General features: G+C 43.1%; 1 protein-coding gene across 11 annotated transcripts in view; it reads left to right on the forward strand.

The window, feature by feature from the left end:
• Positions 1–25,162, forward strand: part of MID1 (midline 1) — a 671,868-nt gene that overhangs the window by 599,779 nt on the left and 46,927 nt on the right. For all 11 annotated transcript variants that reach the window (XM_073798991.1, XM_033849640.2, XM_019928547.3 and 8 more), the window contains 3 exons: positions 585–733; positions 8,066–8,193; positions 15,541–15,684. In XM_073798991.1, the coding sequence (XP_073655092.1) occupies positions 585–733; positions 8,066–8,193; positions 15,541–15,684 (421 nt within the window). The remainder of the gene's footprint in view (positions 1–584; positions 734–8,065; positions 8,194–15,540; positions 15,685–25,162) is intronic.

A 25,162-nucleotide genomic window follows, 5' to 3' on the forward strand; every position in this document is an offset into this window, starting at 1 on the left:
ATCTGTTCAACAGGAAAAATATTAATCAATGGAAAAAAATGCTCCCTTTCTGTTAATTTAACACATGAGTTTGAGATAGTGTGGGAAATAGTGATACCTAATGTTTTTACATCGCGATTTTATTACATGGATAGCAAAGAACTTTTTAGAAAATGGTTTTGACTGAAGGCACACATTTGCACCTACAGAGGTGTTTTATTTTCTCAATGGCCCAGCTGAAAAATTGAACTAGAGAAAGTTTCAGGGTTCCCTACGATCTTACGGTAATTGTGTGAGGGAAGGGGGTCCGGTGACCCTCTGTAACTCACACTGGGCGACACCTTTTTCCCCCATCAACAGGGAAGCAATTCGCAATTCAGGGTTTCCTCTTAAAACAAATTAGCAACACTTCTCCAAGGAGATAAAGAATAGCTAAGACAAGAGTGCCATAGCTGGGGTTTCCGTCTTTCTCTGCCTCCTTTTTGAACATTTACTGAAGGATGACTCGCATACAATAAAACGCACACACCGGGAGGGTCCAGCCCGACACGTTTTCACTAAGCGAGCCCACCCGTGTAACCGTCTTCGTGCCTCTTTTGTTCAAGGTGATGAGGCTTCGCAAACTGGCTCAGCAGATTGCAAACTGCAAGCAGTGCATCGAGCGGTCGGCATCACTCATCTCCCAAGCAGAACACTCTCTGAAGGAGAATGATCACGCGCGTTTCCTACAGACCGCGAAGAATATCACTGAGAGGTGAGTGCGGGGGCTGCTGGGAAATTCTCGGCGCCTGGGCTCCTGTGTCTGGGGTGTGATTGGTTGGCCTTGCCCTGCCTTGCCTTTGTTTGCATTTTCAAGGCCGAGTACCACAGAGAATAGAGGCTTTGAGGTGCTTTGTTCCAGCTAAAGATGCTTCCCTTTGACATGTCAAAGCCTTTTCAGTATCAGCCTAGAGTTCAAGGCCTTTGAAACAAGAGTCCGCCAGTTAGAAAGAATGAAACGGCATTTACTGTGACTCTCAGACCTGATCTTATCGTGTACTTGATAACAAAGCATCAAAATGAAGACCAGAACATAAAAGGGAATCTTTTCTTCCATTTCAGGGCTTATCTGGTTTTTCAAAATTGCCCAGGTGTTATTCTCTGTTAGGCCTGTTTTTATTTGGTTGAGAAGCTTTGCCTCTCCTGAAAGGTCAAGGCCGACTCACGTGGGAGACAAAGAAAGGACAAAACTGTCAACTTCATACCTCCTTCTTTTGAAATATTTATTCTGTGGTAGGGGGACAAAAAAATGACATGATGTGAATGGGCAGGTCAGCGGTGAAACTGACAGGGGTCACTGTGCCTTCAGTGCTCGTACTTGACGGGCATAAAATTATTCACCTTCGCTGATGCAAACACCTATAGCAATTCTTGTGGAGCCCAGGAAAAGCACCTAATGCCACCTAAATGACACCTCCAACCAATGCCAGTGGCCTTGACTCTTCATTCGTTCAAAGTTTCAGAGTCAACTGATCCTCTTCCAAAGCCGTAATAGAAGACTATCCCTAGAAGACCCCCAGACAGCTCCTTCATGCTGGTCTGTTATCCTAGAGCAGGAGTCTGCAAGCTTCGTGGGCCTCTCACTGCTGTGGCCTCTCCCGTTGCGGAGCACAGGCTCAGCGGCCATGGCTCACGGGCCCAGCCGCTCCGCGGCATGTGGGATCCTCCCGGACCGGGGCACGAACCCGCGTCCCCTGCATCGGCAGGCGGACTCTCAACCACTGCGCCACCAGGGAAGCCCAGGAGTCTGCAGACTTTGCCTGTAAAGGACCAGAGAGTAAATATTTTCAGCTTTGCAGGTTATCAGGTCCCCATCACAGCTACTCAACTCTGGGTAGGTCTCCAACAGCCTAGCGTAGATGGAAATGAATGGGCAGGCGAGGGTGTGTTCCAATAAGACCATTGACAAAAGCAGGCGGCAGGCCAGATTTGGCCCTCAGGCGGTACTTTGCCAACCTTTGGCCTAGGGCAAAAAATACCATCTTCTGCCTTGAATTTCTTCGAGGCAGGCGAAAGAAAACTAATGATTATGCAGGGCTTGCTTGTGTTGCCCACTGTGCTAATTCTCAAAATACCACATAGAGGCAGGTGGTGGTTTTTCCGTTTTCACTGTTCCTTCAATGAGAGGAGGGTAGAGTATCTTTACAACTCTGGTCGAGAATCCAACCGGCTTCTTTGTGTTACGTTTTCTATTTGAGAATATTTCCTCTGAGACTGGTTAGATACTTATCTCTTCCAAAGCACGTGGATAACAGCTGGTTACCATCCCTCTTATATCCTTAAAATGGTCTCCTCCCTTCTCCAAGAGCGGCCAGCTTCTTTCCTCATGACTCCTAGCAAGTACTTAATTGTCTTCGCTGCTCTCAACTGCCTCCAGTTGCCTGAAATATTCATGCTAAAGTTAAAAACTGCACACGGCACTAATACTCCAGTGTACCCAGGACACTCTAGCAGACAGCGTTTACACTTACGTCATGGTTTCCAACTGGGATCCAATAGTACTTTTCTCCAGCTGTAAATTGTGAGATGTCCAGATGAAGTGGCTAGTGTGGGCTGCACGTCTCAGCAACCCCTAAAAATCCGATCCAGTCTAACACGAATAAATTCTCACCTAGCGGGGGGGAGAATGTGGCCCCGTAACAGTTAAGAGAGAACTTAACTGGAAGTTAAGACCTGCATTTGAAGTCTAACACAAGCGCATGGATGCCCACATGTGATCTTGCTCAGACCCAGCAGGTCATACCTGGATCCATTCAGCGCCACCTCTCACAAGCCCATCTCATCAAGAACAGAAACGTGACCGATTGCTCTTTCTACAAATGAGTTGTATCGTATACTGTATTCTCAAGCCTAACATATAGTTCTTCGTGTGATTGTATGTACACTTTTCTAAAATGATGTTAAATTAGCAACACTCGTCACTAAATCCAGGCATAAGAAAGTTGGCCCACTGCTTATGAGAAGTCTACACTTCCATCAGATGTGAATACGTAGTGCCTGTAAAATTTTGCTAGGAGCCCTTGTCCCTCTGTTTCTGCACCCTCTCTCTTTCTGTCTCTATTTGTCAATCGTCTTGGTCAATTCCTGAGCCCTTTTCCCTTTCCAGCAATTAGAATATAGTAAAAAGGCACTGGGCTTGGACTTGGGATTTGGAATCCTGGGTTCAGATCCTAGAACTGTCACTTTTTGACTGTTGTTCTTTGGGTTTCTTCAAGAGCTATTTAAAAAAAACAAAACAAAACATTTCTTTTAAAATTTTTTTTTGGCTGCGTCGGGGTCTTAGTTGCAGCACGCGGGATCTTTTTTTTTTTTTTTTTTTTTTTTTTTGCGGTACGTGGGCCTCTCACCGTTGTGGCCTCTCCCGTTGCGGAGCACAGGCTCCAGACACGCAGGCCCAGCGGCCATGGCTCACGGGCCCAGCCGCTCCGCGGCATGTGGGATCCTCCCGGACCGGGGTACAAACCCGTGTCCCCTGCATCGGCAGGCGGACTCTCAACCACTGCGCCACCAGGGAAGCCCTTTTTTTTTTTTTAATATATTTATATATTATTTATCTTTGGCTGCATTGGGTCTTTTGTTGCTGCGAGCGGGGGCTACTCTTCGTTGCGGTGCGCAGGCTTCTCATTGCGGTAGCTTCTCTTGTTGTGGAGCATGGGCTCTAGGCACGTGGGCTTCAGTAGTTGTGGCAAGCAGGCTCAGTAGTTGTGGTGCACGGGCTTAGTTGCTCTGCGGCATGTGCGATCTCCCCTGACCAGGGCTTGAACCCGTGTCCCCTGCATTGGAGGCGGATTCTTAACCACCACGCCACCAGGGAAGTCCCACGCGGGATCTTTCGTTGTGATGCGTGGGCTCTTCATTGCAGCGCCTAGGCTTCTCTCTAGTTGTGGCTCATGGGCTCCAGAGTGCGGGCTCTGTAGTTGTGGCGTGCAGGCTTAGTTGCCCCGCGGCATGTGGGATCTTAGTTCCCCTACCAGGGATTGAACCGGCGTCCCCTGCATTGCAAGACGGATTCTTAACCACTGGACCAGCAGGGAAGTCCCCAAGAGCTATTTTTGACTTAGAAAACTGGACTCATACTAGCTACCTCTGTCAGTAGTTGCGATAACTTTGCTGGCGACTCCTATAAACAGGCCTTAAGTGTTGTAGATAGTCCATAATGTTTGTTGGATTTATGTTTTCATATTACTTAACATTCTTCTCTAGAACGTGACTTCACAGTCGTGTTTACTACTGTGTCTGCCTTGGGCTTTGGTGGCTGTGTATTTCTAAACCATCTTTATTCTTCTATTCGAGGGTGGAATGCCCAGAACAAACTTTTAATCCTGCAGGCCTTCCTAAAGTGAGAGTTGGATGTGATTTTTCTGCATCGTTAAACCACTTACAGTGGATATGTTCGCCTGCAAGCTGAGTCAGACCACAACAAGTTTTTCAATTCAGAAACATCAGAAAACCCCTAGCGGAGCGAGAGCCTCAAGTTTTACATTGTAGGAGACGCATATGCTTTGGAATCGAGCGCTTGGCTCTGTGCTAATTTGCTCAGGAGTAATTACGGGTAGCACTGGGGCTGCTCCGTAATCCTTGTGACTCTCCTTTTGCTCATGTGCTCCCAGCGGGCAGGACCCCTAGCCATCTTGTTTCCACCATTATGGCCCCAGCACGTAGCAAACTGCCTTATCTGAATGAATGTGTGAACAAATCTATAAAACAGGGCCGATTATTCCTACCTACTATGGTCGCTGTAGGGATAAAATGAAATAATGGAGTAAAGATATTAGCTGAGTTCCTGTCTCAAGGTGAACTTACAATAAATGCTAATTTCCTTCCTTCCCGCTCACTAAATGGATGCAAATGCATTGTATAACATACTATATTCTCAAGCCTACCTAATATATACTTCTTAGTGTGATTCTATGTGCACTTTTCTAAAATGATGTTAAATAAGCAAAACTCTTCACTCAATCCAAGTATAAGAAAGTTGGTCTACTCCTTAGGAGACATCTAAAATTAAAATCATTTTTAGCAGCAAATTATCTGTATCAAGAGGATGATAAGAAGAAAACTCCCTCTGAACAGTACCCGTTTTTCAGAGTTCCTAGGAGGGACTCAGACTCCACCGGATGACTCCTCTGTCCCTCACTGCCATAGGCAATTCAAGGATCCCGCAGAGTTCCCCAGAATACAAACCCGAGAACTCCAGTTATCAGCCGGAAAGATGTCACTTATAAGAATTAGAGTGCATGTGATGAGTGATTTTTGAAATGTGTTCTACAGGGTGTTAATTGGTGTTAAAACAACAAGGTTCCAGGGTCAGACGCGTTTGGGAATTCCTGAGCTGACTAAAGTAAACCACGCTTTGTTACTGTGTGAACTCACCGGGTTTTACCATGGTGATGTGCGTCGTAGCCCACCTGCCCGAGACAGACCCATTGAGGCGCCATTGTCGGGCGGTCGGGCGTGGGGGAATATTAAGTGGGAAGGGTAGAGCCTCTTCCCCTGGTGTTGACTGTTCGGCAGAAATCTTGGAAGCACTCTAGCTCTAGACATGTCCTCCTTCCAGAAAACCGGCCCCACGTGGCTGCTAGCAACTGAGTGTCATGAAGATTAGGGGCATCAAAGTCAAAATAGAAAGGGGAAGTAGCGTGCAGCCCACGCTATTAAGTGTCAGGGTAGGACACGATGCCGTTATTTGCTCCAGTATGTTAAGAGCTTGACACACAGCCACAAGCATGTGTATACATATTCCCGTACACACACACACACACACACACACACACACGACTCTAAAAGCACAGAATTGAGAAAGTGGCATGTGCTGATGGCCCTGGTGGATTTTGGCAATTTATCCGAAAGGCCAAGAGATGGGCAACAAGGATTTGGGGAAGAAAAACATAGCCTAAAATGTTGAATTTGGCAGATCTCCGCTCGCCTGTCAGTCCAATTAAGAATTTGAAATTGTAGCCGAAGATAAATATCTTTCCTTCTATCAGAAAACATGTGTAGGTGTTAAAAGCTCCAGTCTCGCTGTCAGTCTTTGCCTCCCAGGCTTAGGAAATTTCAGCCTCTCTGTTCCCACTCTACAAAGTTCCCACCAGCAAGATGTCAGGCACGGGTGTAACGTTTTTATTGCAGTGAAATTTGCATCACATAAAATTAACCATTTTAAAGTGACCAATTCATTGGCATTTAGTACAGTCACAGTGTTGTACAATTCCTGCCTCTATCGAGTTCCGAATTATTTTCATCACCCCAAAAGAAAACCCCACACCCATTACGTAATCACTCCCCATTGTCCCCTGCCCCCAGCCCCTGGCAACCACCGATCTACCTTCTGTCGCTATGGGTTTTTGCCTGTTCTGGACATTTCATCCAAGTGCGTCATACAATATGTGGCCTTTTGTGTCTGGCTTCTTTCACTTATCATAATACTTTCAGGGTTCACCCATGTCATAGCATATATCAGTCTTTCATTCCTTTTTACGGCTGAAAAAGACTCCATTGTATAGATGTGCCCACAGATGTCATTTTTATAGCCAAGATATATTTCTTTATAAAATCCAAAACTTTAAGAGCCATTAGGAGATGCAAGAGGAGATCTGTCTTTTAGTGTAACCAGGTTGAAGTTTTTCTAAATTAAATGGAAGAGTACAGACCTAGAATTCTCTTCCTGGCTGCTGCCAGCTGGCTCTGTGGTCTTGTATAAATGAGCATCAATGCCCTTCATTAGAAAATAAGTAACTAGCTTATGGCTAAATCATTTAAAGGTTGTTTCTTTGCTCAAAAACTCCCAGTACCCTACACAGTAGCCTGCACATAGTAGGTCCTCGGTGGTGTTTATTGAACTTCCTGAAATACCAAAATCAAGATTATGAGTCTAGCCTAGTTTGATGTGCTCAGAAGTGGTTTACCTCATCCCATAATTTTCTTGTTCTTAGAAGAATCACTTGCATTGTTAATTAGTCAAAATGTTCTGCTATTAATAATAACTTTCCCAATCAACGTGAGAGTCCACTGCAGGAGACCGATACCTACCAATAGCTTGCTTTATAGATTACAAACGAGAAGTCTACCTAGCAACCTTAATGAAGAGGGGAAATGGTGGACCCATCAGGGGAATTTGTTAGGAAGCTCATGTATATTTTCCATGGCATCTGCTGGGAATATGGTGCAAGAACATGAAGACAAGGAGAATGAAAACGAGCCTGACAAAAACTCCTTTTTTAATGTTTATTTTAGGGAGAGGCTAGTCATTGATTAAACTAATCCAATATCTGGAAACATTCTTTTTTAATCTTCACTTTGCCTTTTATGCAGCTTGAAATTCGGAAGACTCTTCTTTGAAGTGGAGCAGGGTTGAGTCTGAAAAGAACAGACAGTTTCCCAGACAGATGTGTGAAGAAATGCCTGGAGCTATGTGCTTCTCGCTGGGGTTAGATGTGCGGGGGCCAGAGAGTTAAATATACAGCAATGTGAAATATGAATATTCTTTCGCCTCCATGGGGAATTTTGTCCCGATAGTAAAAAGGAAGGGAGGAAGCCATTCTTCTGTTTTCCCAGTTCCTCTGCCTCCTCTCGTAGCTTATACTCATTTGCATTGTGTTGCCTGTTACGCCATTCCGAGATGTTTCTTGAGGCTCACGTGTAAAAACAGCAATGGTGGGCTTCCCTGGTGGCGCAGTGGTTGAGAGTCCGCCTGCCGGTGCAGGGGACACGGGTTTGTGCCCCGGCTCGGGAGGATCCCACATGCCGCGGAGCGGCTGGGCCCGTGAGCCATGGCCGCTGAGCCTGCGCGTCCGGAGCCTGTGCTCCGCAGCAAGAGAAGCCACCGCAATGAGAAGCCCACGCACCGCAACGAAGAGTAGCCCCCGCTCGCCGCAACTAGAGAAAGCCCGCGCGCAGCAGTGAAGACCCAACACAGCCCAAAATAAATTAATTTAAAAAAAACACGATTTCTTAATGATATTTCTTTTCCTTTTATTTTTTCACTCCTATGCAGTGATGGTAAAAGCCAGCTTGACATTTCTAAAAAGTTGTTTTGTTTCAATTACAGAGTCTCCATGGCAACGGCATCATCCCAGGTGCTAATTCCTGAAATCAACCTCAACGACACCTTTGACACCTTTGCCTTAGATTTTTCCCAAGAGAAGAAATTGCTAGAATGTCTGGATTACCTTACAGGTATTGTCTTTTGTGTTTTCTTTAATACTGGGTACGTTCAGTGATACTTCATTAGGAATGAAGTCTAATATCCCCGTATTTTTGGTATTCCTTTGGTTTGTTTGTTTGTTTTCCAAGCAAAATAATACAGTCCAAGACTAAACTGGGGACAGAGGCAAAAAGAGAATCTCGGTCACTGAAAGCATATTGACCACCATTTCCCGCACTCTCGGCGTGTGGGTACCATACGTGATACCTCTGTTGGCCATCAGAGAGGTACATGGGGCAGCGTGGCTGTTTTCCATTTCATGTCAGCAAGGCAGATGACTCTCACAGTGCCTTGGCAGAGAAAAACTTAGCAGCTGACTCTAATGGGGTATCTACTCTGCCCTGGCTCTTTGCGTGTGTTTAATCTTCCCAACATCGAACTGAGGTGAAGTATTACAATCCTCATTTTGCAAACGACAGAGGTCATCCATCTTGCTGGAGGTCAGATAGCTAGGGAGAGGCAGAATTAGGATTTAGCTCAGGTCTGTACAGACTCCAAAGACCTCCTTACTTTCTAGTAAAAGACTCAATTTCGTCTTGGCAAAGGTCACCATGGCAGATGTCCCAAAAATCACACTTGTGTTCCTGGTGCCACGTTTCACTTCTGTGCTTTTTGATAGGCATTTTTTGGGGGGGTGGGGGTGGGGGGGTGAGGTCAAGCTTAAAAAACGAAAGCAGCCATAATAAAAGAAACCTCTGGCTACTCCTTTTCCTAACCATGCTTCCAAATTTTTCTTAGCCGTCGACCGCTAAGGCAAGAACTGACCACATTCGCTCATAGAATGTGGACTGTTTAGATGACTTTATTTGTGTTATCCAGAGCCGCGGGTGCCGCGGGGAATTCAGTGAAGCTCCGCGTCTACAGTGAAGCCAGCTGTGCACTGAATTTAGAATGTGCCACTTTCAAGAGACCACATCCCTAACTTAGCGCAGCACCAGTGTCTCCACCCTCATTGTGTATGTGTGTTCGTGGGAGAGCAGTTGGGAAAGGGGAAGCAGGAGAGACGGAGCATTGGGTGATGTTTATTTTTACAGTCTGTGGCTAGAAAGCAAAGGATTTCTATGTTCAAGGAGCACTGTACCCAGATCAGGGTTTTTCTTTGCCTGGACCCGAGGTGCCGGTTTTAGCCTTTGTGCATTTGCAAAGGGAGGCGAGTCACCCCAGAAACATCTTCTTATCTTAGGTGATTCTTTCACACCATACGATGCCTATGAAGGAAGAAATAAGTTGACTCAAAAAGCACGTCCAGTAAGAAACCAAACTCGATTTCAACTATTTATGAACGTAGCTTTTCACTCTGAGATTTACCTCAACTAACACCATGCCACAGAACTTTCTAGGATGATAGAAACACTCTGCACTGTCCAGTAGGATACCTGCTAGCCACGTGGGGCTGTGTTGAAAACCTGAAATGTGGTTAGTGAGTTTTTACTTTTGTTTCACTTTAATTAAGGTGAAATGGAAGGGGCCACACGGAGCTCGTGGCTACTGTGTTGGACCAGGCAGGTGAGCCTTTCTCGGGCTGAGATGCTTTCTATGATGGCATCCTATTAAAAGTCTCCTGTTTTCTTATATCATTTGGGAATGAGTGTGGTTACAGCAACAGAAAATCCAGTTAGCAGTGACTAAACCCATCAGACAGTGTTCCTATCACAGAAACAGGAGAACAGAGGCTTCTGTTGCCGTCCAGGGCTGGGCAGCAGTTCAGTGATGACGTCGGACCCCAGGCTCTTTCTCTTTTTGTGCTCTGCCACCGTCATTGTCTGTTTATGAGGAAAACCAAAAGCTTGCTCTGAAGATCTATCTAGCAAACTTCCACTCATGTCTTGTGGGCTAGATCCATGTCATAAGGTCGCGCCCAAGGGCAGAGAAGACCAAAACATGTGTGGCTGGGCACGTGGCCATTCTGCACAGAATCAGTGTCTTATTGTCAAGAATGTCCTTCCCATTTCCCCAAAGTTGTTTAAGAGCATTTCAATAACGTATGCCCGTCCTAATCTCTATGTGAATGCCAGAGTACTGACTGCAGGGGAAACTGTGAAAGTGGTTTGCACTGACTTGTAGAGTGTACACCATATATCATCCCGATGGCTGTTTATGCCAAACTAAAGACCATATGGGGTACCTGCTATTACGCCTTCTTAGCTGTCACCCTCCGATACAAATTTGGACCACTTCTAGACATAACATCGATCCTGGCCATAACATACAATGCTCGGCTGATACTGCCAAGTCCAAATAGTTTATCAGACGTTCGTAAGCAGGAACTGGAGTGTTTGTGGAGTATTAACCCACCATTTCTTGTGTCCTGTTTATGACAGAGGCAAGAAAATAACAGCTCTGGTATACCAACTGCATGAATATTGAAACTGGCAGCGTGCTGCTGTTCTCGTTTACTGTAAGCTGGATATTGACTTTTCAGGACAAACCCATTGGCTTTATAATCAAAACAGGGTTAGTCTGCCTGGCTGTGAAAACAAGACTTTTTTTCGCCTCTAACATGCCTCTAAATGCTATGTCAAGTGAATAACCCGGAGGGGTGAGATTCCCTCCGTGATTACAGCCCCTGCCACGTGTCTCCCAGCTACCTGCCTATTTCAAACACAGTGTTCTTTTTATTTAATCATGTATTGCAATGCAGAGAGAACCAAATCTTTCTACGTTGGTTGATGGAGAAATAATTCAATGAACTGTTTAGATGATGGGAGAGTAAATATTTCTCCACTGACCCATGCAGGGTGATCCCACACTAACAGGGACCACACGGACAGTAATAAGCATGTTTATGATGCAGCTGGGCCTCCTCCGTGGAAGGCATCTCTCGATCGGTATCACTTATTCATCCGAGTCACAGCACATGGCACTAAATCTTTGTTTTTCACTAATAAATTCTACCATTTTTTTCATTTTTAAAAAAATTTCAGCTTTATTAAGGTATAATCGACAAATAAAATTGTAGGATATTTAAAGTATACATCTTAGTGATTTAAGTTTTGTGTTTTCGGATCTTGTTAAAGAAACCTTTCCCCATCCTGAGTCACAAAGATATTCTGCTTCTTCCATTAGCCTCACTGTTTTACTTTTCCATTTATATCTTTAAGCTATCTGAAGTTTACCTTTGTATTTAGTGTAAGGTAGGGATTTAACTGAATTTTTCATCATATTTTGAACCAGTTTTATCAACATAATTTCTAAGCCATCTGTTCTTTCCTCATGGAGATGGCTTTGCCACCTTTGTGGTGCTGCCTTTTTTGTACGTCAAGTTCTACGTATCATGGGTCTATTTCCAAGCTTTCTATCTGTTCTTTTTTTTTTTTAAACATCTTTATTGGAGTATAATTGCTTTACAATGTTGTGTTAGCTTCTGCTATATAACAAAGTGAATCAGCTATACGTATACATATGTCTCCACATCCCCTCCCTCTTGCGTCTCCCACCCTCCCTATCCCACCCCTCTAGGTGGTCACAAAGCACCGAGCTGATCTCCCTGTGCTATGCGGCTGCTTCCCACTAGCTGTTTTACATTTGGTAGTGTATATATGTCCATGCCACTCTCTCACTTTGTCCCAGCTTACCCTTCCCCCACCCCCTGGTCCTCAAGCCCATTCTCTATGTCTGCATCTTTATTCCTGTCCTGCCCCTAGGTTTTTCAGAACCTTTTTTTTCCCCCTTAGATTCCATATATATGTGTTAGCACACGGTATTTGTTTTTTTCCTTCTGACTTACTTCACTCTATGACAGACTCTAGGTCCATCCACCTCACTACAAATAACTTCAATTTCGTTTCTTTTTAGGGCTGAGTAATATTCCATTGTATATATGTGCCACATCTTCTTTATCCATTCATCTGTCGATGGACACTTAGGTTGCTTCCATCTGCGGGCTATTGTAAATAGAGCTGCAGTGAACATTGTGGTGCATGACTCTTTTTGAATTATGGTTTTCTCAGGGTATACTCCCAGTAGTGGGATTAATGGGTCGTATGGTAATTCTCTTTTTAGTTCTTTAAGGAACCTCCATACTGTTCTCCACAGTGGCTGTATCAATTTACATTCCCACCAACAATGCAAGAGGGTTCCCTTTTCTCCACACCCTCTCCAGCATTTATTGTTTGTAGATTTTTTGATGATGGCCATTCTGACTAGTGTGAGGTGATACCTCATTGTAGTTTTTTGTTTGTTTGTTTTTATTTTTGTTTTTTGGCGGTACGCGGGCCTCTCACTGTCGTGGCCTCTCCCGTTGCGGAGCACAGGCTCCAGACGCGCAGGCTCAGCGGCCATGGCTCACGGGCCCAGCGGCTCCGTGGCAGTTGGGATCTTCCCGGACCGGGGCACGAACCCGTGTCCCCTGCATCGGCAGGCGGACTCTCAACCACTGCGCCACCAGGGAAGCCCACCTCATTGTAGTTTTGATTTGCACTTCTCTAATGAGTGGCAATGCTGAGCATCCTTTCATGTGTTTGTTGGCAAGCTGTATATCTTCTTTGGAGAAATGTCCGTTTAGGGCTTCTGCGTATTTTTGGATTGGGTGGTTCTTTTGATTTTGAGCTGCATGAGCTGCTTGTATATTTTGGAGATTAATTCTTGGCTTCATGTGCAAATATTTTCTCCCATTCTGAGGGTTGTCTTTTGGTCTTGTTTATGGTTTCCTTTGCTGTGCAAAAGCTTTGAAGTTTCATTAGGTCCCATTTGTTTATTTTTGTTTTTATTTCCATTTCTCGAGGAGGTGGGTCAAAAAGGATCTTGCTGTGATTTATGTCACAGAGTGTTCTGCCTATGTTTTCTTCTAAGTTTTATAGTGCCTGGCCTTACATTTAGGTCTTTAATCCATTTTGAGTTTATTTTTGTGTATGGTGTTAGGGAGTGTTCTAATTTCATTCTTTTCCATGTAGCTGTCCAGTTTTCCCAGCACCACTTATTGAAGAGGCTGTCTTTTCTCCGTTGTATATTCCTGCCTCCTTTATCAAAGATAAGGTGACCGTAGGTGCATGGGTTTCTCTCTGAGCTTTCTATCCTGTTCCATTGATCTATACTTCTGTTTTTGTTGACACTAAATCTTGCATGTGGATATTTCAGGAGACAGATGTATGAAGTCATATTCCAGAAGGAACGCTTTAAGGCTCTGTAGAGCCCTTCTATCTTGATGCACAACTTTCTTTTTCAAGTTATCTCTTTTTTTAAATTTACTTTGTTGAAGTATAGGTGATTTACAATGTTGTGTTAGTTTCAGGTGTACAGCAGAGTGATTCAGTTATATATATATATATATATATATATATATATATATAGTATACACAAGCTTCCGGCAAAACCCAAATGAACTTTTTAGCCAACCCAATATATTCTTTTTCATATTCTTTTCCATTATGGTTTATCACAGGATATTGAATATGGTTCCCTGTGCTATACAGTAGCACCTTGCTGTTTATTCATTCTATATATAATAGTTTGCATCTGCTAGTCCCAAACTCCCAATCCATCCCTCCCGCACCTCCCCTCCCCCTTGGCCAGCACAAGTCTGTTCTCTGTGTCTGTTTCTCTTTCATAGATAAGTTCATCTGTGTCATATTTTAGATTCCACATGTAAGTGGTATCATATGGTATTTGTCTTTGTCTGCCTGACTTACTTCACTTAATATGATCATCTCCAAGTCCACGGCACATGGCATTATTTCATTTTATGGCTGTGTAGTATCCCTTAATGCACACCGTGACGCAGTGGCTGCTGCAATAATGTCTGTGGAATTCAGTATCAATAGACTGAGCTGGGCTAACTGACTTTATGCCACAGATGTAAAAGGGACTTGCCTCGTACGATACGTGTCCCGCATGTATCGTCAAGTGGCAAAGTGCGGAGTACTGAAACAATTCAAGTTTTAAATTTTACCATGTTCATCAACTTTCCTCCCTCTTGGGGTTTCTTTAGGACTAATCCATCCTCATCAAAGTTTCACGCAGGAAAGCGTTCTCTAATAGTGTAAGCAAACGTTGCTCATCTGTCGGACGCAGATATATTTTCTCGTTTTGAAGTTAGGTCCTGGTGTACAGAAGAATGGAAGAAAAGGCCTGGATCGACGCTTTAAACCAGGGCTCGGCAAACGCTGACTGTAAAGGGCCAGATGGTAAATATTTTAGTCTTTGCAGGACATATGGTTGCAACTACTCAATTCTGCTATTGCACAAAGGCAGCCAGAGACAGTCCATAAGTGAATGAGCCTGGCTGTGTTCCAATAAAACTTTATTTACAAAAACAGGCCGTGGGCCAGATTTGGCCCATAGCCATAGCTTGCCAGCTCCTGCTGTAAAATATTATTGCCGGTGCAAAGCACTCACTGCCTAGGCTTTTTCTTGCTCACAGACTCGTCTCATAAAAGCAGTTATTGAAATCAGTCCAGTAGAAGTCCACTTAAAATCATCATTTGGGTAGGATTTAGACTTCTCCACTCCAGAATGTGTTCAAGACATAAAACAGCAGCCTTCCCCAATGATAAGTTAATCAAATGCCAAGGCATCCTGTTTTTCTTGAGGAAGGAAAATGTACTTCTTAGATATGATTGATTGGCAATCATGTTCTTAATTTGACATACCACCTATCAACTGAAAAATGAGAAGAAAACTGAATCACACTAATACATTTTTATAAGGCCTCAAAACATGTAATGAAAGAAAATTTTCAGACACTTATCTGACTGATATGTTATGGGATAACAAACATCAGTATTTTTGCAGTTGGGCGCCTGAATATAAAAATACGTGGCATCTTGTAGCTCAGAGGTTGGCTAACTGGCTCACATGCCAAATCTGGTCCTCACTTGTTTTTGTAAATAAAGTTCTACTGGAACCTGGCCAGGTCTGCTTGAGTACACATTGTCTCTGGCTGCTTTCACGGTACAGAGGCAGAGTTGAGTAGTTGCAACAGAGACCAGAGGACCCACAAAGCCTAAAATATTTACCATCTAGCTCTTTACCGAAAAAGTTTGCCATCCCCACGATGGGGATGAAATGACAAGAGTTCATCTTTGTTTACTTTTTGTTTGACATGTTTTCTTTCACGAATAAGAGAGTTTGTTTGCTTACCCTTCTGAACATGCTTTCATGATAAATAGAGAGAAGATACTGGCTGGCTGAAGTCACACTACCTGGGAAAAATCACAGTGATATAACCAGCCAAGCAAATGTTCTTTGGATTGGCATCGTCATCTCTCGGATAGTTCTGATGGATATGTTTTAAAAGGCCTGCTTTGACTGTCAAACATCTCCTTTGAAATGTATCCCAGAGGTGTCTGCTTCTCTGCTGATGACCGTCTTGCTCCCCACAGCTCCCAACCCTCCCACGATTAGAGAAGAGCTCTGCACGGCTTCCTATGACACCATCACCGTTCACTGGACCTCCGATGACGAATTCAGTGTGGTTTCCTACGAGCTCCAGTACACCATATTCACCGGACAAGCCAATGTCGTGAGTGAGTATCGCACGCCCTCTTGACTTCTCTGTTTGGTGACTGTTCTCAGATCGATTGCATTTCTGAATTTAAATATCAAGGGAAGACGAGGACGGAAAGAGTACACAATATTTATCGGCTTGTCTTTCCTAACCAAGAAGATGGTAGCACTCACTCCTACTGTGCTAGGAAAAATAACAGGCCAGATGGCGTTGAAAATTCTTAATCTCTAGCAAACCACATGGACGGCTCTTAAAAAAATATTGTTAAAGGAATCGGGGAACAAAAGCATGAATGCACTAGGAGTCTGTTTGTACATAAGTTAAAGATAAAAAGCTCTTGTGTTTAGAGATGTATACCTAGGTGTAAAAACTATAAATAAAAGTCAGGATGATGGTTGCCTCGTGGATGGGAGGGCAGTAGCACCACTGGAAAAACATGGGGAGATCATGGGGTTAACAGCACTTTCTGGGTGGGAGTTATATGGTTTAGTCATTATATCATACATTAAGTTTTCTTTTCTGAGTGTTACTTCAGAATTTTTTTGTTGTTATTAACCTTGGGTCTATGTCACTTTATTTTAGTTTTTATTTCATATTAGAGTATAGTTGACTTACAGTGTTGTGTTAGTTTCGGGTGTATAGCAAAGTGATTCAGTTATACAGATACGTATATCCATTACTTTATAGATTCTTTTCTCATATAGTTTATTAGAGAATAGTGACTAGAGTTCCCTGTGCTGTACAGTAGGCCCTTGTTGGTTATCTGTTGTATATATAGTGGTGTGTAGATGTTAATCCCAAACTCCTAATCTATCCCTCCCCCGACCTCTCCCCTTTGGTAACCATAAGTTTGTTTTTGAAGTCTGTGAGTCTGTTTCTGTTCTGTACACAAGTTCATTGGTATCTTTTTTTTAGATTCCACATAGAAGTGATATCACAGGGTACTTGTCTTTCTGACTTACGTCACTTAGGATGATAATCTCTAGGTCCATCCATGTTGCTGCAAATGGCATTATTTCATTCTTTTTTATGACTAGTTATTACAGGATAGTGAATACAGTTCCCTGTGCTATACAATAGGACCTTGTTGTTTATCCATTCTGTATGTACTAGTTTGCATCTGCTAGTCCCAAACTCCCACTCCATCCCTACCCTGCCCCCACCCCCACTTGGCAACCACAAGTCTGTTCTCTGTGTCAGTCTGTTTCTGATTCTTAGAGAAGTTCATTTGTGTCATAGTTTAGATTCCACATATAAGTGATATCACGTGGTATTTGTTTTTCTCTTTCTGACTTACTTTGCTTAGTATGAGCATCTCGAGGTCCATCCATGTTGCTGCAAGTGGCATTATTTCATTCTTTTTTATGTCTGAGTACTATTCCATTGTGTATATGTACCAAATCTTCATTATCCACTCCTCTGTCGATGGACATATTTAGGTTGCTTCCACGCTTTGGCTATTGTAAATGGTGCTGCAGTGAACACTGGGGTGCATGTATCTTTTCAAATTATGGTTTTCTCTGGATATATGCCCAGGAGTGGGATTGCTGGATCATATGGTATAGTTCTATTTTAAGTCCTTTTCGGGAACCTCCATACTGTTCTCCATAATGGTTGTACCAATTTACATTCCCACCAACAGCATAGGAGGGTTCCCTTCTCTCCACACCCTCTCCAGCATTTATGGTTTGTAGATTTTTTAATGATGGCCATTCTGAGCCGTGTGAGCTGATACCTCATGGTCGTTTTGATTTGCATTTCTCTAATAATTAGTGATGTTGAGCATCTTTTCACGTGCTTTTTGGCCATCTGTATGTCTTCTTTGGAGAAATGTCTCGTTAGATCTTCTGCCCATTTGTTCACTGGGTTGTTTTTTTGATATTGAGCTGCATGAGCTGCTTTTGTATATTGTGGAGATTAATCCTTTGTCAGTTGCTTTGTTTGCAAATATTTTCTCCCATTTTGTGGGTTGTCCTTTTGTTTTGTTGATGGTTTCCTTTGCTGTGCAAAAGCTTTTAAGTTTAATTAGGTCCCATTTGTTTATTTTTGTTTTCATTTTCATTACTCCAGGAGGTGGATCCAAAAAGATATTGTTGCAATTTATGCAAAGATTGTTCTGCCTATATTTTCCTCCGAGAGTTTTATAGTATCTGGTCTTACATTTAGGTCTTTAATCCATCTTGAGTTCATTTTTGTGTATAGTGTTAGAGAATGTTCTCGTTTCATTCTTCAACATGTAGCTGTCCAGTTTTCCCTGCAACACTTATTGAAGAGGCTGTCTCTTCTCCATTGTATATCCTTGCCTCCTTTGACATAGATTAGTTGACCATAGGTGCATGGGTTTATTTCTGGACTTTCTATCCTGTCCCACTGATCTATATTTCTGTTTCTCTGCCAATGCCATACTGTTTTGATGACTGTAGCTTTGTAGTCAAGGAGCCTGATTCCTCCAGCTCTGTTTTCCTTTCTCAGGATTGCTTTGGCTATTCGGGGTTTTTTGTGTTTCCACACAAATGTAAAATTTTTTTGCTCTAGTTCTGTGAAAAATGCCATTGGTAATTTAATAGGGATTGCATTGAATCTGTAGCTTGCCTTAGGTAGTATACTCATTTTGACAATATTGATTCTTCCAATTCAAGAACAATATTGATTTTTCCAATTCCTTTCCATCTGTGTGTGTCATCTTCAGTTTCTTTCATCAGCATCTTATAGTTTTCGAGTACAGGTATTTTGGCTCCTTGGGTAGGTTTATTCTTAGGAATTTTATTCTTTTTGATGTGATGGTAAATGGGATCGTTTCCTTAATTTCTCTTTCTGACCTGTCATCGTTAACATATAGAAATGCAAGAGATTTCTGTGTATTAATTCTATAAGCTGCAACTTTACCAAATTCATTGATGAGCTCAAGTAGTTTTCTGGTAGCATCTTTAGGATTTTCTATGTATAGTATCGTGTCCTCTGTAAACAGTGGCAGTTTTACTTCTTTTCCAATTGGGATTCCTTTTATTTCTTTTTCTTCTCTGATTGCCAAGGCTAGGACTTCCAAAGCTATGTTGAAGAAAAGTGGTGGGAGTGGGCATCCTTGTCTTGTTCCTGATCTTAGAGGAAATGCTTTTGGCTTTTCACTGTTGAGTATCATGTTAACTGTGGGTTTGTCATATATGGTCTCTATTATGTTGAGGCTCTGTGCCCACTTTCTGGAGAGGTTTTTTTATCATAAATGAATGTTGAATTTTGTCAGAAGCTTTTTCTGCATCTATTGAGATGATCATATGGTTTTTATTCTTCAATTTGTTAATGTGGTGTATCACATTGGTTGATTTGTGGATACTGAAGAATCCTTGCATCCCTGGGATGAATCCCACTTGATCACGGTGTATGATCCTTTTACTGTATTGTCGGGTTCGGTTTGCTAGTATTATGTTGAGGAATTTTGCATCTATCTTCTTCAGGGATATTGGCCTGTAATTTTCTTTTTTTGTGCTATCTTTGTTTGGTCTTGGTATCAGGGTGATGGTGGCCTCGTAGAATGAGTTTGGGGGTGTTCCCTCCTCTGCGATCTTTTTTTGGAATAGTTTCAGAATGATAGGTGTTAACTCTTCTCTAAATGCTTGGTAGAATTCCCCTGTGAAGCCATCTGCTCTTGGACTTTTGTTTGTTGGGAGTTTTTAAATCACATTTTCAATTTCAGTACTTGTGATTGGTCTGTTCACAGTTTCTATTTCTGCTTGGTTCAGTCTTGGGAGATTGTACCTTTCTACGAATTTGTCCATTTCTTCTAGATTGTCCATTTTATTGGCATAGAGTTGCTTGTAGTAATCTCTCATGATCCTTTGTATTTCTGTGGTGCCTGTTGTAACTTCAACTTTTTCATTTCTAATTTTATGGATTAGAGCCTTCTCCCTTTTTTTCTTGATGAGTCTGGCTAAAGATTTATCAATTTTGTTTACGTATTCTTTGTCTCTATCTCATTTCTTTCTGCTCTGATCTTTAGGGTTTCTTTCCTTCTACTAACTTTGGGTTTTGTCTCTTCTTCTTTCTCTAGTTCCTTTAGGCATAAGGTTAAGTTGTTTATTTGAGATTTTTCTTGTTTCCTGAGGTAAGATAGTATTGCTATAAACTTCCCTCTTACAATCGCTTTTGCTGTGTCCCGTAGGTCTTGGGTCATCAGGCTTTCGTTTGTCTCTAGGTATTTTTTCATTTCTTCTTTGATTTCTTCAGTGATCCATTGGTTGGTTAGTAGCATATTGTTTCACCTCCACGTGTTTGTGTTTTTTACAGTTGTTGTTTTTTTTGTAGTTGATTTCTAATCTCATAGCGTTGTAGTTGGAGAAGACGCTTGATACGAGTTCAATTTTCTTAAATTTACCGAGGCTCGCTTTGTGACTCAGCATTGTGATCTCTCCTGGAGAATGTTATATGTGCCTTTGAGAAGAATGTGTATTCTGCTGCTTTCAGATGGAATGTTCTATAAATGTCAATTAAGTCCATCTGGTCTCATGTGTCATTTAAGGCCTGTGTTTCCTTATTGATTTTCTGTCTGGATGATCTGTCCGTTGACGTAAGTGGGGTGTTAAAGTCCCCCACTATTACTGTGTTCCTGTTGATTTCCCCTTTTACGGCTGTTAGCATTTGCCTTACATACTGAGGTGCTCCTTTGTTGGGTGCATATACATTTACAATTGTCTTATCCTCTTCATGGCTTGATCCTTTGATCACTGCATATATATAGTGTCCTTCTTTGTCTCTTGTAACAGTCTTGATTTTAAAGCCTATTTTGTCCGACGTGAGTATTGCTACTCCAGCTTTCTTTTGATTTCCGTTTGCATAGAATACCTTTTTCCATCTTCTCACTTTCAGTCTGTATGTGTCCCTAGGTCTGAAGTGGGTCTCTTATAGACAGCACATATACGGGATTTATTTTTGTATCCATTCAGCCAGTTTATGTCTTTTGGTCGGAGTATTTAATCCTTTTACATTTCAGGTAATTATCAATATGTATGTTCTTACTGCCATCTTGTTCATTGTTTTGGATTTGTTTTTGTAAGTCTTTTTTCTTCCCTTCCTCTTTTGTTCGCTTCTCTTGTGATTTGATGACTGTCTTTAGTGTTGTGTTTGCATTGCTTTTTCTTTTTTAATTCATTACTCTGAATTCTTCTTCAGGTAGATTACCTACCTCCACTTCACTTAGTTGTTCTTCTGGGGTTTTAGCTTGTTCCTTTGTCTGGAATATATTTCTCTGCTGTCTCATTTTGTGTAACTGTCTGTGTTTGTGGTCTCTGTTTCTCAGGCTGCACGTTTGTAGTTCCCTCTTTCTTCTGGTGTCTGCACCCTGGTGGGTGAGATTGGTCCAGAGGCTTGTGCAGGCTTCCTGGTGGGAGGGACTGTTGCCTGCCCCCTGGTGGGCAGGGCCATGTCAAGAGGTGCATTTAGGGGAGACCTTGTGCTCAGGACGACTTCAGGCAGACTGTCTGCTGATGGGTGGGGCTGTGTTCCCACCCTGTTCATTGTTTGGCCTGAGGTGTACCAGCACTGGACCCAGGCGGTGGTGGGGGGCGGGGGAGCAAGGTCTCGGTGCCAAAATGGCGATCTCCGGGAGAGCTCACGCCGGTGAGTATTTCCTGGGGCCTCTGGCCCTTGCCCCTACAGTGAGCCCCAGCCAACCCCCAACTCCCTAGGAGACCCTCCAAGACCCACAGGTAGGTCTGCCCCAGGCTCCTGTCAAGTCACTGCTTTGCCCTGGGTCTCAGTTCACAGGAAACCTTATGTGTGCCCTCCAAGAGTGGAGTCTCTGTTTCCACCTGTCCTGTGGGGCTCCTGCACTCAAGCCCTACTGGTCTTCAAAGCCAAATGCTCTGGGGGCTCCTCCTCCTGATGCCAGACCCCGCGGGCTGGGGAGCCTGAAGTGGGGCTCAGAACACTTACTTCTGTAAGAGAACCTCTGCAATATAATGAGTTTCCATTTTCTGGGTCACCCATCTGGCGGGCATGGGATTTGATTACATCGCAGAAGCACCCCTCCTACTGTCTTGTTGTGGCTTCTTCTGTCTCTGGATGTAGAATATCTTCTTTGGTAGGTCCTAGTCTTTTTTGTCAGTGGTTGTTCAGCAGTTTTGATTTGGGTGTTTTCATGAGAGGAGGTGAGCTCAAGTTCTTCTCCTCTGCCATCTTGTCTCCGGAATCTATTTCACATTCTTTTTTAAAGGATTTAATGAAATGAATAGCCGAAGAATACCAAATACCTGGTCTCATTCAGAGGCGAGCAGGGCCATCTTCTGAAATATTAACAATTGGCCCCCACCTAGGAAGAATTTTAGACCTTATTTGAAACACAGAGAAGCCCCTCTCTCACTGGGGCCCATGAGATATTCCGTATCGGCGACAGTGTGATGATCTAGAATAGCAGCAAGTAGCTGGTCAGAGAGATGATAATAGAGGAAGCACTCCCTCTCACCCCGCAGTTATCTGAATTAAGTAGCTGGCAAAGGACGAGAAGAAATGTATTTTTAGGGGAGCAAGTTTGAAAGCTTCTTTAGCAAATAAAAATAGAATATGCCAAAGTAGAAGAGGATAGAATAGCAGTCACTTTTCAACAAAGAAATGTTTTGAATAAATCCATACCAACCTTGCTTTCATTATATAAAGCTTTTTGTAACTACACTGTTCTTTCCTAGCACAAGTAATTCTGAGGCACATGACGCTTCAAGTAGAAATTTGATTTAGGAGTAATTACAAGAGTGATGCAGAAAGGCCCACACCTCTAAGGGGCTAAAGTATAAGTGACTCATACCAACAAATGGCCCCCCCTCCCTATATCCCCTTTTCCCAGCTTCCCCTCCTGACCCCTCTGACCTTTCACTCCTTAATCAGCCTGCCTTGGAAGCTTTTCTTAAAATCTTACTTAGCTTTTATTACAATCTTCTAAGAATGTGTAATTTTGGAGCAAAAGGGAAAATCAGGAAACGTTGAGAACAGCTTTGGCAAGCTGCCTGAGTAGGTAGAAGGCATAGAGAGGGCAGAGATGGTACAACCAAAAGGTCTTGGGGCAAGTGATCACTAAGTCTCGAAAGAGAGTGGGTACCTATCAGTACAGTAAAGGCATAGCAGCCAGCCATGTTAAGCAAACCTGTAGAGACAGAAGGTGGCAGGGTGCAGTGGGAGATCTCGTCTAATTAAGCCTGGCTAGAGAGCTGAGTGAGGAAGGGGAGACGGTGAGAAATGAAGATAGAGAAACAGAGCCAGGACTCAACCCCGTACAGGTCTAGTTCTTACCGTTTGTGCATCTGGAGTCAGCTGGGGGTCAGCTAACCTGCTGGTGTTGGTTAGGCCCCCTCGCAGCTCAGGCTGGTAACTGGCGCATCTCCACTGGACGGCTCTCTCCTGCAATCTACCTCAAGCATGTTCTCCAGGGGACTGCAGAGGTGAAGGCAGATGGCTGGGCCCAGTTGCCCACATGCTTTGCAAGCCTGTCTTTGTCACGTTAGCTGACGTGCCATTGGCCAAACCCATTCCCACGAGTGAGCCTGGAGTCACAATGAGAGGCCTGCAAGGTTATAGCAAGAAGGAAGGGAGTGGGGCCAGAGGACCATCTACTATAGAGCCTTAGCTCCGTACCAGCACGTCATTCCATCCCCAAGATGAAAGGAAGATACCTGTTGCTCGAAACTTAGGGTCTCCCAGGTGACTAAACTGTGACTACCTAGACTTCCATGCTGTTGGCATGGAAAAGAATACCCAAAAACGACACAAGAATGGAATAGATGAGAAAAGGCCACACCTGTAGAAATCCAACAACAATACTACTGAAATTAGAGCTTTACGTTGGGTGATGCCAGTGAAGGGGATTTGTTCCCAGAAAGCAGTTACCACAAGGAAATAAATGCACGTGGCTTAACGAAGATTACAGACCTGCCTTTTGTTGTTGTTGTCCTTATAATTTTTTTTTATCGAAGTGTGGTTGAGTTACAATATTGTGTTAGTTGCAGGTGTACAGCAAAGTTTCAGTTATTTTTTCAGATTATCTTGTAAGAACCTATAATGGCAAATAATACAGTTCCCTGTGCTATACTGTAGGTCCTTGTGTAGCTAGTATTTTTAATTTTTATTTTATATTGGAGTGTAGTTGATCTACAGTGTTGTGTTAGTTTCAGGTGTACAGCACAGTGATTTCGTTATACATATATCCATTCTTTTTCAGATTCTTTTCCATATAGGTTGTTACAGAATTCTGAGTAGAATTCTCTGTGCTGTACAGGGCAAGATCTGCCTTATTTAAAATGTAGATGCTAAAAAGGACTGTCCTCCCAGGACAGATGGAAACCAGTGACACTGCACTTGTTCATGTAACTGGGGTACTCTAGTCAGCTTGTTAGTATCAGCATTTGTTTGTCTCTTTAATGTCTATTAAAGCAGTAGAATGAAGTCCCAAGGCCTACAGGATCAAATTGCAACAATGCAAGAATAAATTTAGGGCTTCCCTGGTGGCGCAGTGGTTGAGAGTCCGCCTGCCGATGCAGGGGACACGGGTTCGTGCCCCGATGCGGGGAGATCCCACATGCCGCGGAGCGGCTGGGCCCGTGAGCCATGGCCGCTGAGCCTGCGCATCCGGAGCCTGTGCTCCGCAACGGGAGAGGCCACAACAGTGAGAGGCCCACGTACTGCAAAAAAAAAAAAAAAAAAAAAATTTAGATGAATGGTAACTGAGATGTAAACATTCTCAGATTATTTTTTTTCTTTTGTAATTCAATCTTTATTTTATATTGGAGGATAGTTGATTTACAATGCAGCGTTAGTTTCAGGCGTGCAGCAAAGTGAATCAGTTATACATATACGTATATCCATTACTTTACAGATTCTTTTCTCATATAGGCTTTTAGAGAATAGTGACTAGAGCTCCCTGTGCTGTACAGCAGGTCCTTGTGGGTTATCTGTGGTATATAGAGTAGTGTGTAGATGTTAATCCCAAACTCCTAATCTACCCGTCTCCTGACCTCTCCCCTTTGGTAACCACAAGTTTGTTTTTGAAGTCTGTGAGTCTGTTTCTGTTCTGTACGTAAGTTCATTGGTATCATTTTTTTTAGACTCCACATAGAAATGATATCATATGGTACTTGTCTTTCTCTTTGACTTGCTTCACTTAGTATGATAATCTCTAGGTCCATCCATGTTGCTGCAAGTGGCATTATTTCATTCTTCTTTTATGGTTGAGTACTGTTCCATTGTGTATATGTACCACATCTTCTTTATTCATTCCTCTGTTGATGGACATTTAGGTTTGCTTCCATGTCCGTGCTATTGTAAACAGTGCTGCAGTGAACATTGGGGTGCACGTTTGTTTTCAAGTTATGATTTTCTCCTGATCTATGCCCAGGAGTGGGATGGCTGGGTCGTATGGTCGTTTTAGTTTTAGTTTTTTAAGGAACCGCCATACTGTTCTCTATAGTGGCTGCACCAATTCACATTCCCACCAACAGTGCAGGAGGGTTCCCTTTTCTCCA

The sequence above is a fragment of the Tursiops truncatus genome, chromosome X (genome assembly GCF_011762595.2).
Source record: "Tursiops truncatus isolate mTurTru1 chromosome X, mTurTru1.mat.Y, whole genome shotgun sequence".
NCBI classification, from domain to species: domain Eukaryota; kingdom Metazoa; phylum Chordata; class Mammalia; order Artiodactyla; family Delphinidae; genus Tursiops; species Tursiops truncatus.